The sequence below is a fragment of the Chiloscyllium plagiosum genome, chromosome 29 (assembly GCF_004010195.1).
Source record: "Chiloscyllium plagiosum isolate BGI_BamShark_2017 chromosome 29, ASM401019v2, whole genome shotgun sequence".
NCBI lineage: Eukaryota > Metazoa > Chordata > Chondrichthyes > Orectolobiformes > Hemiscylliidae > Chiloscyllium > Chiloscyllium plagiosum.
The window spans coordinates 25,414,586-25,439,333 of NC_057738.1; the positions used below are offsets into that span (position 1 = coordinate 25,414,586).

At 40.6% G+C, this 24,748-nt stretch overlaps 1 protein-coding gene across 1 annotated transcript in view; it reads left to right on the top strand.

The window, feature by feature from the left end:
- Window positions 1–24,748, top strand: part of LOC122564453 (sodium/hydrogen exchanger 3-like) — a 127,182-nt gene that overhangs the window by 41,920 nt on the left and 60,514 nt on the right. Inside the window, exons 2-3 of the mRNA XM_043719351.1 lie at window positions 18,717–19,019; window positions 21,741–21,901. Of these exons, the coding sequence (XP_043575286.1) occupies window positions 18,717–19,019; window positions 21,741–21,901 (464 nt within the window). The remainder of the gene's footprint in view (window positions 1–18,716; window positions 19,020–21,740; window positions 21,902–24,748) is intronic.

Below are 24,748 nucleotides of genomic sequence, written 5' to 3' on the forward strand. Positions count from 1 at the left end.
TGCTGGAAAAGCGCAGCAGGTCAGGCAGCATCCAGGGAACAGGAGAATCGACGTTTTGGGCATAAGCCCTTCTTCAGGAATGAAGAAGGGCTTATGCCCGAAACGTCGATTCTCCTGTTCCCTGGATGCTGCCTGACCTGATGCGCTTTTCCAGCAACACATTTTCAGCTGTAATGTGACATGAACCCAAGGTCCCGGTTGAGGCCCTCCCTATGGGTACCGAACTTAGCTATCAGCCTCTGCTCAGCCACTTTCCTCTGTTGCCTGTCCTGAAGTCCACCTTGGGGGATGGTCACCCGAAGGTTCGAGGCTGAATGTCCTGGACCACTGAAGTGTTCCCCAACTGGGAGGGAACCCTCCTGTCTGTTGATTGTTGTGCGGTGCCCACTCATCCGTTGTCGTAGCCTTTGCTCAGATTCCCCAATGTACCATGCCTCTGGGCATCCCTGCCTGCAACGTATAAGATAGACAATGTTGGCTGAGTCACATGAGTACCTGCCATGTACACCGTGGGAGGTGTTCCCACGCGTAATAGTGGTATCCATGGGCTATTTGACATGGCCAATCCACCTGACCTGCACATCTTTGGATTGTGGTAGGAAACCAGAGCACCCAGGGGAAACCCACGCAGACACGGGGAGAATGTGCAAACTCCACACAGACAGTCACCCAAGGCTGGAATCAACCCCAGGTCCCTGGCACTGTGAGGCTGTAGTTCTAACCACTGAGCCACCATGTTATTTAAATAATTTGTGTTTTGCTTAACATCAAGCAGTTTGACCAGTCATCACATTATATTTGCCTTTTAAAATAAGAAAAAGTTTGGGTCTAGACTACTTTCATAAAATATTTTGAAGGGGTTTGGTCTGGTCAATAACATGTAGGAAGATATGAGTCTTTAATTGTCTACACTAGAGTTATGAGTGATCAATCATTGATGAAGTATAACTAAAGATGAAATGGATGTTTGGACTCTAGAGTGAGGAAGTGAAATTAAGATCAAAAATCAGCATTGATCTTAATAAATAGTAATAATCAAGATTGAGTAGATGGTGTCACACTGGACCCCAAGGAGATAAGTTTATCTACTTAGGACAAATAAAAGTGAAAGTTGGTGATAGATGTGTTGCTGAAGTCAGAAGATGGAGAGAGCCAGAAATAATTTGGGAATATGAAGAATATGCTAACAACAAGTAAACACAAACTTTTAACATGGAAAAGCTCACATGATGTTACATTCAATCTACTTTCCTGTATTCCTTAGAAACCTGTACAAAAATGAAGATTTATGAAGAAAATAGAGGCCTTTGAAGTGGGGATGCTAAAGCATATGTTTACAATTCCATATATAGATCATAAGAGAAATGAAGAGATTCTTGAAATTCTAAGAACAAAAATAATTCTATAAAGCGACATCCAGAAAAGGTGTCAGTATTTTGGCCATTTGATCAGAGCGGAAAAACGATAAAGATCTCTTTTTTTAGAGAGGGCAAATCGGAGGGCAGCAACCAGTGGGTTAGACAGAGGCAGAGTGGATGATGAGCATCACAAAATGTTTACAAGTGAATTACAGTGGATGTGTGAGAATAGCAGAAGGCAGACGGGCCTGACATAGCATGGTCTCCTGGTAGAAGTAGCTACAAGCAACAGTAGCTGTATGCATGAATCAATTCATGTTAAACTAAAACAAGAATACTGACCAGTTATAAATTTACTGATTTCTAGTCAGTAACATTGGATATAGAGAGATTAATGGTTTAGTTACTCTTCATCACTAAATTCCAATTCAAAGGTTGATGAGAATCTAATAAATGAGTTTCAGTTCAATTTCCAATCATTGACACTTCCACTATCATAGAATTTGTTCAGCTCCATAATGTCTTGATGAATAATCACACTTTAACTTCCATGGTAACAGCTACATTTTTTTTTATCAGTGAGAAGAATGCTGGGCTAACAATATGCTTACTTTAGTCAGCATTCATTATCAGTCATTACATTGTATAAATGATAGGACTGGACACAACAGTGTTCAATGGAGTATTTGACTATCAAGTTCTGTACTTAATGGAAGGAAGTAACTATTTACTTATGATTCTTTTAATTATTTGATTCCACTTCAGAAGTTTTTCATTGGGCTGTAAATGTCTGTGTCCCGATATTGTGGAAGATGCTCTCCAAATGCAATGCTTCCTATTTGAACTTTACTTTCAGTGTCAATATGAACCAAATAGTCATTCATCTGCTTCCTACAGGGCAGAACGAAGCCCTATGATTTATACAGTACCTGTTAGAACTTCAGGAAGTCCAAAGCACCGAACAATGAAGTACTTGTGGAAGTTTAATTACTAACGTGAAGTAAAAAATGTTACAGCCAATTTACACTTCTTCAAAGTGCTGTAATGGGATAGCTCCTTTCCACCTGAATGGGCGGCCATGTCATTTCAATAATATCTTGTCACAAAGCCGGCATCTCAAAGGGTATTGTATTGCAGTATATAGTACACAGTATAATACAGTTTTGAAATTTCAACCTACATTGTGCTCAATTCTCACTTGATCCTATTACACTCTGAACCGGTTGTATGAATAGTATCATGACATCTGAGACTGATAACACCTAGAAGAGCTAAGAGTTCTTGGAAATATCCCAATCAAAATAATACCCTGAATATAACTAACAGCAAGTAAAGATGACTGACCAGTTGCTCATGCTTCCAGTGAACCTTGGCTGTCCGCTCATAGCTGTCTTTATTAAATGGTTTACTTTCCACATTTTTATATTTGTTTTTGTTCAATGGGCTTTACTTTATCTTAGTACTACTTTGAGGTCAGATCAGTTTGTCTTTGCTCAGACTGGCTACTTAAGAACCGAATGTTAACTCAAGGTCCCATTTTCTGGCTTTGGATACCAAAATAATTCCTATTGAACTAATTAAAGTATAGAAGAGGACGTTCTTCCTTAAGGTTGACACAAGAACTGAGAAGCTGCAATTGGGTCAGGGTTAGGGTATTCCTGATGAAGGACTTTTGCCCGAAACATTGATTTTACCGCTCCTCGGATGCTGCCTGAACTGCTGTGCTATTCCAGCACCACTCCAATCTAGACTCTGGTTTCCAGCATCTGCAGTCATTGTTTTTACCTTAGGGTATACTTGTCAGGAAAAGCTGAACAGACTGAAACAAAAACTACAGCTCATCAACACATGATGGTGACTAACAAATCCAAAAGGGGATTCATAAGAAATTACTCAAAGCACAATAAGACTGTAGAGCTTAGTAGCACAAGAAGTACATAAAGCAAACGGCATAGATATATTTAAGGATAAGTGCATGAGGGGAAAGAATGGAAAGACTAGATTTGCAGGACATACTAATATAAAACAGAGAACTGCAGATGGTGATCTGAAACAAAAACACAAATTGCTGGCGAAACCCAGCAGGTCTGGAAGCATGTGTGGTAAGACAGTCATAATGTTAACTTTGCTTTCTTACCAGGGATGCTGTCAAACCAGCTGAGTTTGTGGAAACAGGCCCTTTGGCTCAACAAGTCCACACTGCCCCTCCGAAGAATAACCCACCCAGATCCATTTCCCCTGACTAATGCACCTAACACTATGGCCAATTCACCTAACTTGCACATCTTTGGATTGTGGGAGGAAACCAAAGCACCCAGAGGAAACCCACGCAGACACGGGGAGAACGTACAAACTCCACACAGACAGTTGCCTGAGGGTGGAATTGAACCTGGGTCACTGATGCTGTGAGACAGCAGTGCTAACCACAGAGCCACTGTGCCTCCTCTTTTGGAAGAGATGGCTAAGGATCTGAATAATTAATTCACATTGGTCTTCACAGTGGAAGACATGAATGATACACCAAAACTTCAAGAGGGTAAGGGGGCAGGGCTGAGTATGGTTGCCACCACTAAGGAGAAGGTGCTAGAAAAACTGAATGGCCTGCAGATGGATGACTCACCTGGACCAGATGGGCTACACCCCAGAGTTCTAAGGGAGATAGCAGAGGTTGGTGGTGATCTTTCAGGAATCACTAGAATCAGAAAGGATCCTAGAGGACTGGAAAATCGTCAATGTGACAGCCTTGTTTAAAAAGGGAGTAAGGTAAAAGATGGAAAATTATAGACCAATTAGTCTAACCTCAGTTGTGGGTAAGATCCTGGAATCCATTGTGAAGAATGAGATTTCTGAATACTTGCAAGTGTCTGGTAAAGTAGGGCAAAGTCAACATGGTTTCATCAAGGGGAGATCATGCCTGACAAATCTGCTAGAATTCTTTTAAGGAAATAATAAGCAGGTTAGACCAAGGAGAGCCAATGGATGTTATATACTTGGACTTCAAGAAGTTCTTTGACAAGGTGCTGCACAGGAGGCTATTAAGTAAGATAAGGGCCCATGTTGTCAGAGGCAAGGTACTAATATAGATACAAGCTTGGCTGTCTGGGAGAAAGCAGAGAGTGGGGATAAAAGAGTCCTTCTCAGGATGACAGCCGGTGACAAGTGGGGTTCCACAAGGCTCAGTGTTGGAACCACGACTTTTCACTTTCTAGAATGAAGGAACTGAGGGCATTCTGGCTAAGTTTGCAGATGATACAAAGATAGATAACGGGATAGTTATCATTGAGGAGGTGGGCGGGGTGCTGCAGAAGGATTTGAACAGGTTAGGAGAGTGGGAAAAAAAGTGGCAGATGGAGTACAATATGGGAAAGTGTGAGGTCATGCACTTTGGTCAGGAGAATAGAGGTATGGATTATTTTCTAAATATGGAGAAAATTCAAAAGTCTGAAGTGCAAAGAGACTTGGGAATTCTAGGATTCTTTCAAGGTAAACTTGCAGGTTGAGTCAGTAGTTAGGAAGGCAAATACAATAATGGCCTTTATTTTGAGTGGACTTGAATATAAAAGCAGGGATGTACTTCTGAGGCTCTATTAGGCTCTGGTGAGACTACATTTGAAATATTGTGCGCAGGTTTGGGCTCAATATCTCAGGAAGAGTGTACTGGCCCTGGAGGGTGTTCATGAGAATGGTACCAGAATGAAAAGCTTAACATATGAAGAACCTTTGAGGACACTGGGTCTATACTCAATGGAGTATAGAAGGATGAGAGGGGTTCTAATTGAAACATACAGAATGCTGAATGAGGTAAAAACAATGACTGCAGATGCTGGAAACCAGATTCTGGATCAGTGGTGCTGGAAGAGCACAGCAACCCCCACCCTCCTTTAGCTTATCTCTCCACGCTTCAGGCTCTCTGCCTTTATTCCTGAAGAAGGGCTTTTGCCCGAAACATCGATTTTGCCTGTCCAAGAATGCTGAATGGCCTGGACAGAGTGGATGTTGGGAGGATGTTGGGAAGGTCCTGACTAGGACCTGAGAGCACAATCTTAGGGTAAAGGAAAGACTTTTTAGAATGGAGTTAAAAATCACACAACACCAGGTTATAGTCCTACAGATTTATTTGGAAGTACAAGCTTTGAGAACGTTGCTCCTTTGTCAGGTAGGTAGCTACCTGAGGAAGCAGCAGCTCTCCGAAGGCTAGTGCTTCCAAATAAACCTGTTGGCTATAACCTGGTGTTGTGTGATTTTTAACTTTGTCCACCCCTGTCCAACACTGGCAACTTCATATTTTAGAATGGAGATAAGGAGAAACATCTTTCGCCAGAGAGTGGTGAATCTATGGAATTCATTCCACAGAAGGCTGTGGAGGCCAGGTTATTGACCATATTTAAGACTGAGATATATACTTGAATATCAAGGGGGTCAAGGGTTACGGGAAGAAAGTGAGAGAATGTGGTTGAGAAGCTTATCAACCATGATTGAATCGCAGAGCAGACTCAATGGGCTGAATGGCCTAATTTCTGCTCCTATGTCTGATGGTCTTATGGAGATTTGGGTAGAACAAAAGAAGAGTATATTTCAAATGGACCTTGTTTTTTGTGCTATTTATTCTTTGTAAGCACCATCCAATTTTTATGTCATTTTATCTCATTTGCGCTCTGTATGATCTTACAGTGTGCAGATTGACCATTATGTATTCCTACACCATAGTATGAATTGCATTTAAAAGTAACAAATTTTTAAATTTTTTGGGGGTATGTGTATATGAAAGTTACAGAAATGACACTTTCTCTTCAGGTGGAGATGAAGTGTCAGCTGAATCAAGTGATAGGTGGAACTTACTTCATCTTGAAATAATGGCACCTATATATGATGCGTGAGCGAAACTTGGTTAGAAACATGGCTTCTGTAGAATTGGCAAGCTGCCTAACTTGTTATTGTGGAACTTCAGTGGGATCAAGATTATAGCAGAGAGTTGGATAGTATATTGATGATATTCATAGACTAATGTCCATGTTGCTGAAATAGATATCTAAAAGGCATCTGGAAACCTGAAGCTGCGAATATCCTTGGACAATTTGGCATGTTGTATTGACTTTCTTTGTACTCACTACTCCCATGACAATGTGATAGAGTAATAGCAATGTGCCTGGTGCAGTAATCCCAACCCTCATTTTAATGTCTGGGACATAGGTTTGAATCCCACAGGCAGATGGTGAAATATGAATTCAGTAAATGTCTGAAGTTAAAAATCACACAACACCAGGTTAAAGTCCAACAGGTTTAATTGGAAGCACTAGCTTTTGGAGCACCGCTCTGAACGCTAGTGCTTCCAATTAAACCTGTTGGACTATAACCTGATGTTGTGCGATTTTTAACTTTGTACACCTCAGTCAACACCGGCATCTCCAAATCATCAGTAAATGTCTGTACTTCTTTAAAATAACTAATCTAATAGTAACCATGTAACTGTTGTTGATCATCTATTTTAAAAAAAGAACCAGATTCACTCACTTTTTCAGGAAAGAAATCTGTCATCTTTACCTGGTCTGGCCCACTTGTGACTCCGTACCGACAGCAATGTACTTGACTCTTAACTGCTCTTTGAGCAAGAAATGCTGGTCTCGTCAATGATGTTCACATCCATGAACAAATTTTAAAAATGCTAACTCTCTAGGGGAAGCAGAGATACTCCAAAACTAGTGCAGTTGGTGAGCCTCCTGCTATCTCTAATCAGGAACTAAAGCTGCTTTAAATTGACATGACATTTATTTTACTTTTTGTTAACAATTGCATAACATAGTACTGGGACGTGCAATCCTGTGAAATAAGCATTCATTTTTTGAGAAAATGGCCTTAGTGACTTTGACGTCATCATGAACTTCATAAACTGCTCAATTCCATGAGATTGGGCACTGTCACTAAAAATTCATAATATTCCCCTGGAATTCTGGGGAAAAATGGGTTCAAATCCAACATGACAGATGGTAAAATTTAAAATCAATAAGAATTTGCAATGAAAAGCTAACCTTTGGTGACCAGGTAACCATCTGTCAATTGTTGTAAGAACCCATCTGGTTCATTAATGCCTATTAGAGAAAGAAATCTCTTCTCCTTATTTGTTCTCTTCTACATGTGACTCAAGCAATGTGAGTGACTCTGGGAAATATAGATAGGCAATGAATGCTATCGCAACCAGCAATTACTACATTCCATGAATAAAGGATTGCTGTTCAAACTATGACAGAGATGCTGTCTGGCCACTCATGGAGACAGGACCTCTGTCCTTTTATGATCCACCTTTCAGGCAGCATGTCTTAAACAACTGGCAATCATTACCTCCTCGCCGTGTGTAAAAATGATACTGCTTTGCAGGGATCCTACATATTGTGTCTTCATTTTAGGGTCATACTTCACTCCAGGCAGCATGCATTGAGCTCCAGTAAGTTTGTTCAAATCTGGCAATTTTACAAGCTGGAAAGTTTAAGTAGGAACAGAGATTAAACAGCAGACACCAGGTTAGGTCACTTAAATGAAATTCCATAGACTCATTCCTGCTTATTGGCCAGGAAAACAAGTCCATTCAGTGATAGTTAGAAGAAGCCTGTACAATAAAAGCATTTCACCTTGTTTGCTTGGCCTTTGAAAATTCTGTCTCTGTTTTCCTGCCCCCAAAAACTGCTTTATGGATGGAGCTTGGAGTGAGACTGAGGGAAGAGACAATGCTTGACAGCACCACTGTTGCAGTCAAATGCTGTAACCTATGACCATCGAAGGCATTGGCATTATATAGGTACTGCAATCAGAGCTAAATCAACTCTAAACGAGCTGAAAGAAACTTGGATGGCTGTCAAACATTAATAGAAAATGCTCACAAATCCTGAAAAAAAAAGTAAAAAGGGTGACCACAAAATTTCCAGCATTCAACTGGAAGGCAATCGACCTCCTATCTGCATTTATTTTGTTCTGGCAACATGTTGAACTATGTCTTATGGATCTATATATTTCCCATCCAGATAAATGAGCTAACAAAGTTAAAATTGCTGTATGCAATAAAGGCCCCCATGGACTGAACATGTCTGTTTAATGACTATTTTAACAGTACATAAAATATAGGTTAGTCAATTATAAGGTCAATTATAAGTGAAATTCAGTTTCAGAATCATTGGAAACATTGGTCCCTTCATAAGTCGATGTAGAGATATGGAATATGATTGTGACTTCACAGCCTCACAACTAAAGAACAGGATAATTGTTCTTGTAATTGCATCTACCCCAGTAATGAGTCTCCAAAAAGACATATTGGATCAATCCTTAGGTTACAATGTTGAATTGCTACTACAAAATGGAAGCAAATACAAGTCATACTAATGGGTAGACAGTCTAAAAGTGATACATAATTCGTCCATATTGACCTTGTAAACAGTCTGGTTGTGTAGCCTCATAAATGCACCAAGAAAATGTCCAGCTTTTAACATTGCATGCAAGTCACGTGGCACCAGAGGACATTGGAAGTGCCAATGAAGAAAATAGAGGCTAAAACAAGTTCTTCATGAGAAACCAAGACCAGAGGCCAGGAAAGTATACCAATCAAAACAACTAAGAGTTGCATAATGTCAAAGTCCATTAAATGATCTACATAAGCCAAATGGCTCAATGATGAAGATACATCTTTGGTTAAAAACAAACTAGGATGTTATGATATGATGTGCATATTTAACTACTGTCAAACATTACCATCTAAACAGGATCTGATATACAGGTTGTTCTGGTATAAAGCACATTTCGTTAACACAAGTTGCCTCTAACATGATTGATGAACTGTGGACACTGTTTGGATAACACAAACACGATCTTGTACAGTGCAATTCTCTATAGCGTTAACACGTTTCGTTAACACAAATTGCCTATAACACGATTGATGAATTGTGGACATTGTTTGGATCACGCAAACTTTCTATTGAACGGTATAGCAATTTTCTATAGTGATTTTGTACAGTGCAATTCTCTATAGCGGTTTTCCATAGCATGATTTTCTATAGAGCTGGGTTGCATAGGAACACAACTGTCACGTTATAGCAAAACGACCTATAGTTTAGTTCCATGACTGGTGTGTAAGTGCACTGGCTGCAGTTAAACTTGTATCTCAGTTTCCCAGTAACATTATGTGCATACGGTCTGACCTTCAAATAAAGGATCTACAATATTGTTTCGCCAAATCTTGCAGGTGATTGGTACATTGACAAAGAAAATGGAGGGAGCAGCCTGAGTGACAGAAATGTCTCCAGCCAATTAATAACTCAGAGCATTAATTGGCTACGGGGCTGTTGTGATCACTTGGGATATGTTCCTCACTGATTCTTTATCTTATAGTGCAGGCAATCCTGCCTTCTGAAACAACCTTCCGTGGGCTTTATAGAGAAAAAAAGCTAGTTGTACTTAAAAACTATACAATCACTGGCTGTACTAGAATTTTCAGACAAAGCTAGAAATGCCTGCTGTGCCTGCACCGCTGGCCATGCTTAGGTACCCTGGAGAAGGTAGTTTTGATCCACTCTCTTGATCTGTTGCCCTCTGTGTGATGAAGGTCCTGTCACAGTGCAATTGGGGAGAGAAATCCAGAATTTTGATCTAGCTAGGATAAAGGAATTCAAGTCAGGATGGTGTATGACTTGGAGGAGTATATGGAGATAGTTAAATTTTCACTTGTTTGCTTCCCTTGTCCTTCTAGGTGACAGGGGTCACAGGGTTAGGAGGTGCTATTGAAGATATCTTGACGAGTGGTTGCAGAGCATCTTGTGGGTGGTTAACATTGCAAGTAAAATGTGCACCAATGGATAGCATGATGATTAAAGTGGTGATTGGGGTGCTGATTAAATGGACGTATTTCTTTAGGAATGTGTTCGGCCTCAAGTGTTGCAAACATCTAGACGAACGGATAATGTTCCATCACACTCCTGATTCGTTATTTGAAGGTTATGGAGAGTTTCTGGGGAGTCAGAGCTGAGTGATCCACTGCAAAATACCTAGCCTCTGATCTTTTCTTAAACCACAGTAAGTGACTGATCTAGTTAAATGTTTGATCAATGGTGACCTCCTAGATGTGGATGTAGAGGTGGGAGAATTCAGACAATGCTAATGCCATTGAGCACCGAAGAAATGGAAATAGACTCTCTATCTTGTTGGATATGATCATTAAATGCTTGATACCTGCATGTTGCTAATGTTACTGACTATCAGTCCAAGCCTGAGAGTTCAGGTCTTGTTTAGCTGCAATGTGGGAACAACCCTTTCATTATCTGTTGCATTGTGAATGGACATCAGCTCTGTGCAATCATCAAACAACTCTGCATCTGACCTGATAATGGAGGGAGAGTTATTGATGAAACGATTGAAGATGGTTAGACCCACAACCATGAGGAACTCCTTTGGTGATAACCTGGGCGTATATGATGGGCCTCCAACATTACCAGCCTGTGAGAGCTTTCCCCTGAATAGACCTGGCAATAAATGAGATACCTTGGAGACTTGGGTGTCTTGGCCCATCCTTTAGAACAGATTCTATAGAGAAAATAGACTATCCTAGAATAGTGATACTACAGAAGGGATCCATTTAGCTGATCATATCCTTGCCAGTCTCTACAAGAACATCTCTCCAAACACACTCACCCATCTTTTCCCAGCAGCCAGTAATTTTTTTTCAAATTGTGAGATTCTCATTAGAGTTCCTGAGTTTGATTTTATTGTTGTCACATGTACTGAGATACAGTGAGAAGTGTTGTTTTGTATGCTTTTATGGGAGATCGTATCATACAAAGTGTATCGGAGCAGCAAAATAGAGTGCAGAATACGATGTTACAGCCACAGAGCAGGTGAAAAGAAAGGGATCAGAATGAACACTGGAGAGGTCCATTCAAAAATCAGATAATAGTGGGGAAGAAGCTGTTCTTGAATCTGTTCATACATGCATTCAAACCTTTACATCTTCTGCCCGACAGATGAGGTTGGAAGAGAGTATACCCATGCTGGATGGAGTCTTTGATAGGTTGGTTGCTTTCCCAAGGCAGTGGGAAGTATAGGTGGAACCAATAGATGGAGGGCTGGTTTGCTTGATCTGCCTGACCTGCTGTGCTGTTCCAGCAATAAAGTTTCAGCCTGGAAGAGAGTATACCCATGCTGGATGGAATCTTTGATAGGTTGGTTGCTTTCCCAAGGCAGTGGGAAGTATAGGTGGAACCAATGGATGGAGGGCTGGTTTGCTTGATCGACTAGGCTGTGTTCACAACTCTCTGTAATTTCTTGCGGTCTTGGGAAGAGCAGTTGCCATACCAAGCTGTGCTGCATCCAGATAGGAAGTTAAACAAAAGCTGGGTACCCTCGTGCACCAGTCACTGAAAGTAAGCACGCAGGTGCAGCAGGCAGTAAAGAAGACAAACTGTATGTTGGCCTTCATAGAGAGACAATTTGAGTTCAGGAACATGTATATCTTAACTGCTATCATACAGGGTGTTGGTGAGGCTACACCTGGAATACTGTGTTCAGTTTTAACTGAGGAAGGATATTCTTGTTGTAGATGGAGTACAATGAAGGATTATCATATTGATTCCTGGGATGGCTGGACTGATGAAAGAGGTGAGATTAAGTCAGTTAGGATTGTGTTCACTGGAATTTGAAAGAATGATGGGGAGATCTCATAGAACCCTATAAAATTATAATAACGCAGGAAGGACGTTTCTGATGGTAAGTGAGTCCAGAACTGGAGTAACCAGTTAAAGCTTAGAGAATAGGTCATTTTGGACTCAGGTAAGGAGAAACGTCTTCAGCCAGAGAATGATGAGCCTATGGAATTCACTGCCACAGAAAGTCGTTGAAGCCAAAACATTGTATTTTCAAGAAGGAGGTAGATGTAGCTATTGTGGCTAAAGAGATCAAGGAATATGGAGGAGAGGCAGGTAATGAGGTGGATCAAAGTTTGAATCTCTCAATGTACAGCAATTCCAATAATAGTCTGTCTTCTTACTTTTGTTGCCAAAGTAAATAGCCTCACAATTATCCACATTATTACTGCATCTGCCATGCATTGGCCCACTTACTCAGCCTGTCCAACATCTCTGCATTCTCCTTACAGCTCACTTTTTCACTCAGCTTTGTGTCATCAGCAAATTGTGAGATATTACATTTTGTTCCCTCATCTGAATCATGAACATATATTGTGACTAGTTGGAGTCCTAGTATTTATCCCTGCTGTACCCCAATAGTCACTGCCTGCCATTCAGAAAAAGATCCATTTATTCCTATTCTTTGTTTTCTGTCTGCGAAACAATTTTCTATCCATGTAAATCCAATAACCCCAATCCCATGTGCTTTAATTTTACACATTAATCTCTTCTGTGAGGCTTTGTTGAAAGCCTTCTGAAAGTCCAAATAAGTGAAATCTACTGGCTTCCCTGATCAACTTTAATAGTTACATCCTCAAGAAATTCCATAGATTTTACAAGCTGGATTTCCCTATGTAAACCATGCTGACTGTCTGTTTTCCACTGTTTTCTAAGTGCTCTGCTCTAAAATCCTTGATTAAGAACTCTAGCATCTTCCCGAATACCGACATCAGACTCACTGGTCTATAACTCCCTATTCTCTCTCTACCTACCCTTTTAAATAGTGGGGTTACATTAGCTACCCTGCAACCTGTAGATGTTGTTCCAGAATAGAAAGAATCTTGGAAGATTCATTTCCCAACCATTTCTCTAACACATTTCTCTACTAATACAGATTTGCTTCAGTTCCTCTCTCTCTCTCTAATCCCCAGTGATGTTCCCCATCATTTCTGGTATGTTATTTCTGCTCTTATGTGTGAAGATAGAAGTTCAGTTTTAGTTGAATTCATCAGCCATTTCTTTGTTTCCAATTATAAATTCCCCTGTTTCTGATTGTAAAGGACATATATTAGTTCTCACCAATCTTTTTCTCCTTACTTCCCACCTTGGGCGACTGTCTGTGTGGAGTTTGCACATTCTCCCCTTATCTGCCTGGGTTTCCTCCGGGTGCTCCGGTTTCCTCCCACAGTCCAAAAGATGTGCAGGTTAAGTGAATTGGCTAAATTGCCTGTAGTCTTAGATGTAGAGGAATGGGTCTTGGTGGGTTGCTCTTCTGAGGGTCGGTGTGGACTTGTTGGGCCAAAGGGCCTGTTTTCTCACTGTAAGTAATCTAATCTAATCTGACCTTCAGAAACTTTCACAGTCAGCTCTATGTTCCCTGCAAGCCTACTTTCATACTCTATTTTCCCCTTCTTAAATCAATCCCTTGGTCTTCCTTTGTTGACTTCTAAGCTGCTTCCAAACCTCTGTTCTATCATTTGTTCTTATAATTTGTATGCTTTTTATTTAACATTTAGTATGATCTCTAACTTCCATGGATTAGTCATTGTTCTCTTTGCTGTTTTGAGCCAGACAGTATAAACAATTTTTGTAATTCACCCATTCACTCCTTGAATGTGAACCATTGCCTATCCATGGTCATTCTTTCAGTAAGATTTCCCAATCAATCATAGCCAACTCATGCATCACACTGTCGTAATTTACCTTATCAAGATTCATAACCCTAGTCTCAGAATTAGCTACCTCACTCTCGATATTGGCAGAGAATTCTATCATATTATGGTCCCTCATTCCCAAATGGTTTACAACCACATTACCAATTATTACTTTCTCATTGCATAATACCCAGTTTAAGATGGCCTATTCTGTAGTTGCTTCCTCAACTTATTGATCCAGAAAACCATCTCATATATGCTCTAGAAATTCCTCTTCTATGGTATTGTGACTAATTTGATTTACCAATTTAATGCAGCTTGAAGTCACCCATAATTGCAGATATCTGCATCTCTGTTTTCCGACTTAACACAAAACAAAATGTCACCATTGTAGTTCGGTGGTCCAAACCCCCTACTAATTGTTTGGCACTTTAGTATTTCTCAATTCTAACTATATAGATTCTACATTGTCTGTGTGAGCAAATACCTTTCTTAATATTGTGTTTATACCCTCTTTAACCAGTAATGCAACTCTACTGCCTTTTCTTTTTTAATCTGACCTTCCTAAATACCGAATATCCCTGGGTGTTCAGTTCCATACCTGGTCACTGTTGCCATGTCTCTGTAATCCCAATTATATCATACACACTTACATCTATTTGCATGATTAATTTATTGACTTTACTTTAATTTTTCTGCGCAAGTCTTAAGGCACAAAGCCTTAAGACTCGTCTTTTTAATGTTCCTTGTCCCATTCCGTCCATTTTTACTGTAGCCTTGTTTTATTCTGGCCTTTGATTCTGCTGCCTATCATTTCCCTTGATCTCCTTTCTGTCGTTTTGTTGTTACCCTAGATTTCTATTCCTCTGACTCCTTGGATAGGTTCCTAACCCCCAGCCAATTTAGCTTAAACCCTCTCCATCCACTCTAGCAAATACTCCCCCTAGGGCATCAGTCCCAGTCCTGCCCAGGTGTAACCTATCCAGTTTGTGCTCGTCCCACCTCCACCAGCACCAGTCCCAATGGCCCAGGAACCTGAAACTGTTCTTCTCATACCATTTCTTTACAAAGTCATAGAGTCACAGCATAGAAGCAGACCCTTTGGTCCAACCAGTCCACACCAACCATGTTTCCAAACTAAACTAGTCCCACCTTCCTGCACTTGGCCCATATCCCTTCAAACCTTTTCTATTCATGAACTTATCCAAATGTCTTTTAAATGTTGCATCTGAAACTGCATTCACCACGTCCTGTGGAGGTTCATTACACACATGAACCAATCTCTGTGGAAAGAAAAGTTGCCCCTCTTGTCCGTTTTAAATATTTCTCCTATCACTTTAAAAATATACCCCTTGGATAAGGAAAAGACCCTTGATATTCACCCTATCTGTGACCTTCATGATTGTATAAGCCTCCATACGATCACCCGTCAAGCCCCTATGCTCCAGTGAAAAAAAGTCCCAGCCTATCCAGCCTCTCCTTATAATTCAAACTCTCCATTCCCCAAACCATCAGGTAAATCTGTTCTGAACCGTCTCCAATTTAACAATATCCTTCCTATAGCAGGGCAATCAAAACTGCACACAGTACTCTAGAAGTGGCCTCACCAATATTCTGTTCAATCTCAACATGACAGCCCAACTTCTATACTCAAAGGTCTAAACAATGAAGGCAAGCCTCCATCACTACCCTGCCTACGTGTGATGCAAATTTCAAGAAACTATATACCTGAATCCCCAGGACTGTCTGTTCTACAACTTACCCAGGGCCCTGTATAACTGTATAACTCGTGCCCTTGTTTATTTCACCAAAATACAATGCCTCGTATTTATCCAAATTAATCTCCATCTGCCACTCCTCAGCCCATTGACCTAATTGATCAATCTATGAGTTCATACCATGTTTCCTGGTATTTCTACACTGATTAGCCATGGCACTGATAATAATCCTGAGATTGCTACCTTTGGAGTTTCTACTGTTCAGCTTACTTCCTAACTTCCTATACTCTGCTTTTAGGACCTCATCACTTTTTAAACCTATGTTTTTGGTACCAATGTGTACCACATCCACTGGATGTTCACCTTCCACCCCAGGAAAAGTATTCCTACTATCCATCCATTCCATTCCTCTCATAATTTTGTATATTTCTATTGGGTCACCCCCCTCAGTCTCCAGTGCTCTAGTGGAAATAATCCAAGTTCAACTAACCTCTTTTGCACCCTTTCCATAGCCTCCACATCCTTCCTATAGTGTGGAGACCAGAACTGCACACACAGTACTTAAAATATGGCCTAACTAAACTCTTGCACAGCTGCAACATGACTTGGAAACCTTTATACTCCATGCTTCCACCGATGAAGAAAAGCATGCCATGCACCTTCGCCAACATCTTATCCACTTGTGTTCTGGCTTTTAAGAGCTATGGTCTTGAATCCCAAGTTCCCTCTGTATGTTAATGCTCCTAAGGTCCTTGTCATTAACTGTATACTTTTCTCTTACATTTGACTTCGCCAAAATGCATCACCTCACACTTGTCCAGATTAAATTCCACCTGCCACTTCTCCACTCAAATTTCCAGCTGATCTATATCCAGCTGTATCCTTTGACAACCTTCCTCACTATTGACAACTCACTCAATTTTCGTGTTGTCTGGAAATTTACCAATCAGATCACTTACATTTCATCTAAGGTATTTCTATATATTACAAGCAATAGAGGTCCCAGCACTGATCCTTGTGGCACATCACTAGTCATGGGCCTCCAGTCAGAAAATAAAAACCCTCCACAGCTACCATCATGTATGACCAAGCTAACTTTGTGTTAAATTTGCCAACTTACCATGGATCCTATGTGATCTAATTTTCTGGACCAGCCTATCATGAGGGATCTTGTCAAATGCTTTAGTAGAGTCCATGTAGACAGCATCCACTGCACTACTCTCACAAATCACCTTTATCACTGCCTCAAAAAAACTCAATTAAATTTGTGAGACAAGACTTCCCCTGATAAAAGCCATGCTGACTATCCCTAATTCTTCCCAAAGGTGAATAAATCTTGTCCCTAGAGTATTCTCCAATAATTTCCCTACTACTGATATAAGGCTGAGTAACCTATAATTTCCTGGATTATCTCTGAAACTTTTCTTAAACAAAGGGACGACATTGGTTATTCTGCAACATTTTACGATCTCACATGCAGCTAAAGAGGATACAGAGATACCTCTCAAGCCCGCAGCAATCTCTTCCCTTCCTCTCCTAATAACCTGGAGTAGATCCCACCAGAGCCTGGGGACTTACCTACATTAATGTTTTTCAAGACATTCAGTATCTTTTTTTCCCAATTCATTCATGGAATGTGGGTGCCTCTGTCTAGGCCATTTATTGCCCATCCTTAATTGCCCAGAGGGCAGTTAAGAGTTAACCACATTGCTGTGAATCTGGAGTCACATGCAGCCCAGATCAGATAAGGTTGGGAATTTCCTTCCATAAAGCACATTACTGAACCAGATGGGTTTTCCCAACAGTTGACAAGGGGTTTCCTGTTCATTATTAGGTTCTTAATTCCAGATAGTGTTTTTTAATGTTCAAATTCCACTGTCTGCCATGGCAGTATTTGAACCCAGGCTTCCAGAACATTACCTGGGTCTCTGGATTAACAGAGATAATATCACTAGGCCATTGCATCCTGAATCCCCTTCCTTCTTCTTAATATCAACATGCCCCGGACTATAAAAATACTCCTCCCTAATCTTACCATCATTCATGTACTTCTCCTTGGTGACTACCAAAGCAAAATACTCATTAACAACAACCCCATTTCCTCTGGCTTCACACAAATTCCCTCCTTTATCCTTGAGTGGACCTATCCTTTCTCTAGCTACCCCCTTGCTCCTTATATATGTATTAAATGCCTTGGGATTCTCCTAATTCTACTTGCCAAAGACATTTCATGGTCCCTTTTAATCCTCCTAACTTCTTGTTAAAGTTATTTTCTGCTTCCTTTAGATTCCTCAAGAGTCTTGTTTGGTTTCAGTTTCCTTTAGATATGCTTCCTTTCTCCTTTTGACTAAACTTTCAATATCTCTTGTCATTCAACGTTCTGAAATCTTGTCATTCTTAACCTTTCACCCTCGTAGGAATGTGCTGGTCCTGAACTCTGACCAAGTGTCCTTTCAAAGATTCCCTCATGTCTGATGTGGATTTACTCTCAAAGAGCCGCTCTCAATCTAATTTCTCTAGTTCTTTCTTGCCTTGTGATTTAATTAAAGGATATAAATTTAGCATCAGTGCAGAAGTATAAAAAAATTGTTCACCAAAATAAAAACGACAACTTTGGAATTTATTGAGGTATGTTACAATTGTGTATCTACTTGTACTATTATTACAAATGTAATGACTGATGGTTGTACGGTATGAGCACAATGCTATGAAATCAGATCAAGTCCTAATATGGATTTCTTACTCATATTAATACAACCTTTACATTTTTTTGTGTTATGACAACAGGGCTTGAAGATTGTGGAAGTCCCAATGCAATGAAACTATGTGTTTTTAATTTACATGCTTTATATAGAATATTATGTGTTGTAATAAAATATAATTTAGCCGAGGTTTTCTGTTTCTGTGATTGCCATCTCGGAAACCTACTGTGCGTTAAAATAAATTAGAGAATCAGAGAGAGCGATGAATGTAGAAGTGAAAACTCCATCCTTGTAGTGTTGGATAAATGCAATGATTCCATTTAATTTCATCACACAACACTAAATCTTAATTCAATCCACCTTGTAAATGCTTGTGTAATCCAAATTATTGACTTATTCTCTCCTTTAGTTTTTCATCTGTCTGAGAAAGTCACCTTGGTGGTACCAGAAAGCATTCTGCTGATTGTACTGGGCCTCATCCTGGGAGGAATTGTCTGGGCCGCTGATCACACTGCCTCCTTCACTTTAACACCAAATGTCTTCTTCTTCTACCTCCTGCCACCAATCATACTGGATGCTGGATATTTCATGCCCAACCAACAATTCTTCAGGAACATTGGATCAATTCTAATGTACGCCATCATTGGAACGGTTTGGAATACTGTAACAACTGGTCTCTCCCTCTACGGTGTCTACCGGACTGGTATTATGGGTAAGGGCAGAGATCCAAACTGCAGTTTTTCATCTACAACTGAATTGAGACCAGGGTTAAATATAGATAGCAATTGTGGCTAACTGAAGCATAAAATGGAGTTTTAGTTTTTATTCTTGTTTGTGTCTTGCCACAAGTTCTGTACATTAGCAGGGTTCTATCACGTGAAACTACTATAGTTGCATCAGACTCTGGAGAGGCATTTCCTCAACATTCTGATGGCCCTGCTGTCTTTATTTCCTGTATTCTGAGCAGGAGAGCAAGGATACCTCCAAGATGAGGCACTCTCCTGGTCCCTAACCTACCTGAGCAGCATCGACCTCCCCCAGCGACGCTGCCACGGTTCCAGAGCTGTAGGCCTTCTGTTTGGGTGCCTAGATCATATATAAGGTGGCAATATAGAAGCTTGGAATATAGGAGACCACCTCCTGGAAGATTGTGACACTTCTTTGCACTTCTTTCTAGTGCGGGATTAGACCTCCCATTTGGGCCTGACTTTGGAGAACTCAGCCTAATGTTTCAGGCCATTGATCTTTTAGCTGAACTGGAAAAAGGGGTGCAACCGATTTTAAGCAGGTACAAAGGATTGGGGAGGGGATGAGAGCAAGGTCATGGGGAACATGTGTGATATGGTAGAAGATAGAAGAGATTAAATCACGAAAGGAATTATGGTGCAGAGCAAAAGGAGTTGGTAATGGGACAAGTTAAGAAATGAAAAATGTGTCAAGATCAGTGTAAACATGAAAGGCAGAATTATCACCAGATTTTCTTATTTCCATTCAAGAGGGCATTGATTTAACTTCTCAGGTGAGAGACCCAATATACATAGCACCTCTGATAAGAACAGGATATCCCAAGTTGCTTTATAACCAATGGAATATGTATGGAATGTATTGTAGTAAAGGAAATGCTGCAGCCAATTTAGCAATCTGACAATAATCAGATGATTTTTTTTCATAATGTTGATAATAGAATATTATATAGGCTGGGAAATTGGGAATAGCTCTCTTGTGTTTCTGCCAATCATTACCGTGGGATTGTTTATGTGCACCTGAGAAGACAGACAGGGCCTTGGATTTAATGCCTCGCCTGAGACAAGGCACACAGGTCTGACAGCATAGCGTTTCATCAGGATTGCACAGACAAATCCTCCATGGTTCTGTTATCAATTCTCTTAAACAAAGCCTGAAACCAGCATTACTTAACAAGACTGGCACAACTGAGCCAAGGCTGACAGTAGTTAAGACCCAACAGCAGTTGCTGGAAATTTCAACCAAAACCAAAAATAAACTGGAAGTATTCAGCAGGTCAGGTGGCATGTGTGGAGACAATCAGAAAGTTGACACTTCAGGTCAGTGAATTTCATTTCAGAATACACATCCATATATAGACTCTTGGCCCCACCCTCTCAAGCAACACCAACTCTATCCCAGAGTTGTTTTGTTCACAGTTTTATTTTTTCCCTTTATCTCATCTGCTGCTTTAACAAAAATCCTCTAACTTCCTTTCAGAAGTGATTGAGTTCTGACCTGTCTTGCTCTGAACTTGCAATTTCTCAGATCCAATCCTGACATTAATGTTGGTGTCAAACTCACTGCAAGTGTAATGCCATGTTTGTCTGGTATATTATACTCTACCATGCAAAGGCCCAATGCCAACTCTCCAGCACTTCATCCTACCTCTCTTGCAATATGACCCCACCACAGAACATCCCCACACCTGTCACTGATATCACCATCTCGGGTACCTTCCTTCTACATCTTCTGATGTAATAGACCACCAATCCTGAACACGTCCATCTCAAAATCCATATGTAAATTGACCTTTTGATCAGCTTGTTCCTACTCTGCTAAGCTGGTGTTTATCTATCTTGATTCTGATTAGATTAGATTCCCTACAAGTCCACACTGACCCTCCAAAGAGCAACCCACCCTTCGGCCCAACAAGTCCACACTGACCCTCCGAAGAGCAACCCACCCAGACCCATTCCCCTACATTCATCCCGGACTAATGCACCTAACACTACGGGCAATTTAACATGGCCAGTTCACTTAACCTGCACATCTTTGGACTGTGAGAGGAAACCGGAGTACCCGGAGGAAACCCAAGCACACACGGGGAGAATGTGCAAACTCCACACAGACAGTTGCCCGAGGCAGGAATTGAATCTGGGTTCACTGTGAGGCAGCAGTGCTAACCACTTTGCCAATGTGCCACCCAATTTTATTTTACCTACCTTCCTAACTACATAATCGACTTTTCCAATGTCTGACATCACTTCAGCAGTTTCCTGTTTTCAGGCACTAACTGTCTTCTCTGCACAATGAATGTCGTTTCCATAGTTCCTCCATGGCCTCTCTGTGTCCCTAAATGACTCAACCTTCCAAAATCTCTGGAGGTCTCCAATTCTGTCCCTTTGCACAATTCCTGATCTCCTTCACTAAAGCTGGCCAGGTCTTCTGCTGCCCCCAGTTGATTCTGGAATTCCCTCTCTAGACTTTACCATCCCACTCCAAACTCCTTTTAAGTCACTCTTTAGAATGTAATGTTTTGACCAACCATTTGGCCATTTCTCCGACTGTTGGTTTATGTGGCTCAGTGGCTCGAGTGAGGTGTTATGGAAAGTTTTACTGCATCAAGGTGCTATATAAATTCATATTGTTTCTTATCCTAGGAATGGCTGAGAGCTGACATTCTTTGTGGTTTCCATTTGGTTTGCAGGAAATCTTGATGCTGGCCTCCTGGAATTCCTCCTGTTTGGAAGTGTGATTGCTGCAGTTGACACAGTCGCTGTGTTGACTGTGTTTGAAGAGATTCACGTGAATGAAGCATTGTTTATCATTGTCTTTGGAGAATCTCTGCTTAATGATGGAGTCACTGTGGTACGTTCACACTGGCATTTAACTTTCTTCATTGCTTATCCTGTTTAGTTTGGTAATGAAGGGAAATTTTTTGATTTGCGCAAACACATTTTTCAGTTTGGATATAGATATATTGTCACAGATGTGTGAGATTAGATCAAAAGTCATTATTTAAAAATTCATTCTTGGTCATTGCTGGCAGGAATGGCATTTACCGTTCATCTTTAGAAGATGGTGGCCTTCTCTTCAAACTGTTCCAATCCCTGTGGCATTTTTTGTAACAGTTTGATACAACTGAGTGGTCTGATACCAGGCCATATTAATTTCAGTCACATAGGTGTGGGACTGCAGTAACATATAGGCCAGATCAAGTAAGAATGACATGCCTTGTAGCCTAAGTAACCCAGTTGTTCCTGTTTTTAGACATTCCAACAACATCATGGCAGATTTTACAGATAGAAGCTAGATAGTTTCCAGAATTTTGTAAAACTGAATTTAAGCTGATTTGAGTTTTCATTCTCTGAGTTATAAGTGCAGTACCATAACTACTACATAGCCATATCTGGGAGTTAATGTGAGGAGGCAATGGCCTTATGGTATTATAGCTGGACTGTTAATCCAGAGACCCAGGTTATGTTCTGGACAGCTGGGTTCAAATTCTGCCATGGCAGATGGTGGAATTTGACTTCAATAAATATCTGGAATGAAAGAGTCTACTGATGTCCAAGTATCCATTGTCAAGAAAGACCCATCTGGTTTGCTAATGTCCTTTAGGGACCTGCCATCCTTACCTGGTCTGGCCTTTGTGTGACTCCAGACTCACAGCAATGTGATCAACTCTTAGTAAAGTCACAAGTCACATGCACCAAGTTATAGTCGAAAAGCTTTATTTGAAAGCAAATGTTTTCGGAGCAATGATCCTTTGTTAGACTATAACCTGGCGTCGTGTGACTTCTGATTTTGTCCAGGCCAGTCCAACACTGGTACCTCCACATCCTACCCTCTGGGCAATTAAGGATGGGCAATAAATCTTGGCCTAGTCAACAATGCGCTCATCCCATGAACAGATTTTCTCATGTCTTAAAATTTTCTGGTATGGTACATTTCACAAGTGGATTTGCTTTTTCTATCAATTATAGATGTGATTTTCCCAATAAATTGTGTTGATGTTATGGAATAAAAAACTTCAAATTTGCTCACAGTTCCAAGGGAAATGTATCAACAGCTGGTTGCTGTATAAAGATTATTGGTACTTTACATAGACTTGCATCAAAACTACTAAGTATTGAATGCCCACCTATTGACTATCTCACGATCTCTAAGTGAGATCAATGCTAGCTTCTGTTAAATTGTGAGCAGTTTTGTGTCAGATCAATCTTTTAGCACAAATCATAATTACAAAGTCCTTTTTTGTCCAGTCATTCCTAAGGTCACTTAATTTGTCTGTTGCCACCGGAGTTAGAATGATAGTGGAGTTATTGACTGACCAAAAATTAATCACTAACAGTTAGTTTACAAAAGAAAAACTGTCTGAAGCTGACAGTTGTGGGGAATGTGGAATACAAGTTACCTATTGCTCCCAAGTGTGCTACATGAACCACATCTCCCCTCAAAGTGCAGGAGTCCTGTAGAACCTATTGTCAAAAAATAGTGAAAAGAGTTGATAATCTTTCTGTGACCTTAACTAATTAGAAATAAGGGTTGCTGCATCTGAGCATATACCTGGAACTTTCAGCACGTGATCTCCAGCCTCCACTGAGTGCCTGAGTTGTCAATTCTCACCACACATTAAATCAGCTGATATAAGGCAACAAGAAATAGGAACAAAGTAGGCTAGTCACCCCAAAATTGTGTTCTGCCATTCATTAAGATCATTGTTATAGAGTCATAGAGATGTACAGCATGGAAACAGACCCTTCGGTCCAACTCATCCACACCGATCGGATATCCTAAATTAATCTAGTCCCATTTATCAGCACTTGGCCCATATCCTTTAAACCCTTCCTATTCATGTACCCATCCAGATGCCATTTAAATGTTGTAATTGTACCAACCTCTATTACTTCCCCAGGCAGCTCTTTCCATACACTCACCACCCTCTGCAAAAGATTGAAAACGTTGACCCTTAAGTCTCTTTCATATCATATCCCTCTCACCTTAAACCTATGCTCACTAGTTTTTAATTCCCCTCCCCTAGGAAAAAGACCTTGGCTATTTACTCTACCCGTGCCTGTCATGATTTTATAAACTTCTATAATGTCACCCCTCAGCCTCCGATTCTCCAGGGAAAATAGCCCCAGCCTATTCTGCCCCTTCCTATTGCTCTGACCCTCTAACCCTGGAAACATCCTTATAAATCTTTTCTAAATGCTTTTAATTTTCACAACATTCTTCCTTAGCAGAGAGACCAGAATTGAATGTAGTATTCCAAAAGTGGCCTAACCAATGTCCTGTACAGTCACAACAAGACCTCCCAACTCCTATACTCATGACACTGATCAATAAAGGGTATAGGTTTGCTCGCTGAGCTGTAGGTTTGATATCCAGACGTTTCATTACCTGGCTAGGTAACATCATCGTGGCGACCTCCAAGTGTCTCCTGCTTTCTATCTATATCTTTGTCCTGGATGGGGTTCCTGGGGTTTGTGGTGATGTCATTTCCTGTTCGTTTTCTGAGGGGTTGATAGGTGGCATCTAGACCTATGCGTTTGTTTATGGCGTTGTGGTTGGAGTGCCAGGCCTCTAGGAATTCTCTGGCATGTCTTTGCTTAGCCTGTCCCAGGATAGATGTGTTGTCCCAGTCGAAATGGTGGTTTTTTTCATCCATGTGTAGGGCTATATGAGGGAGAGAGGGTTGTGTCTTTTTGT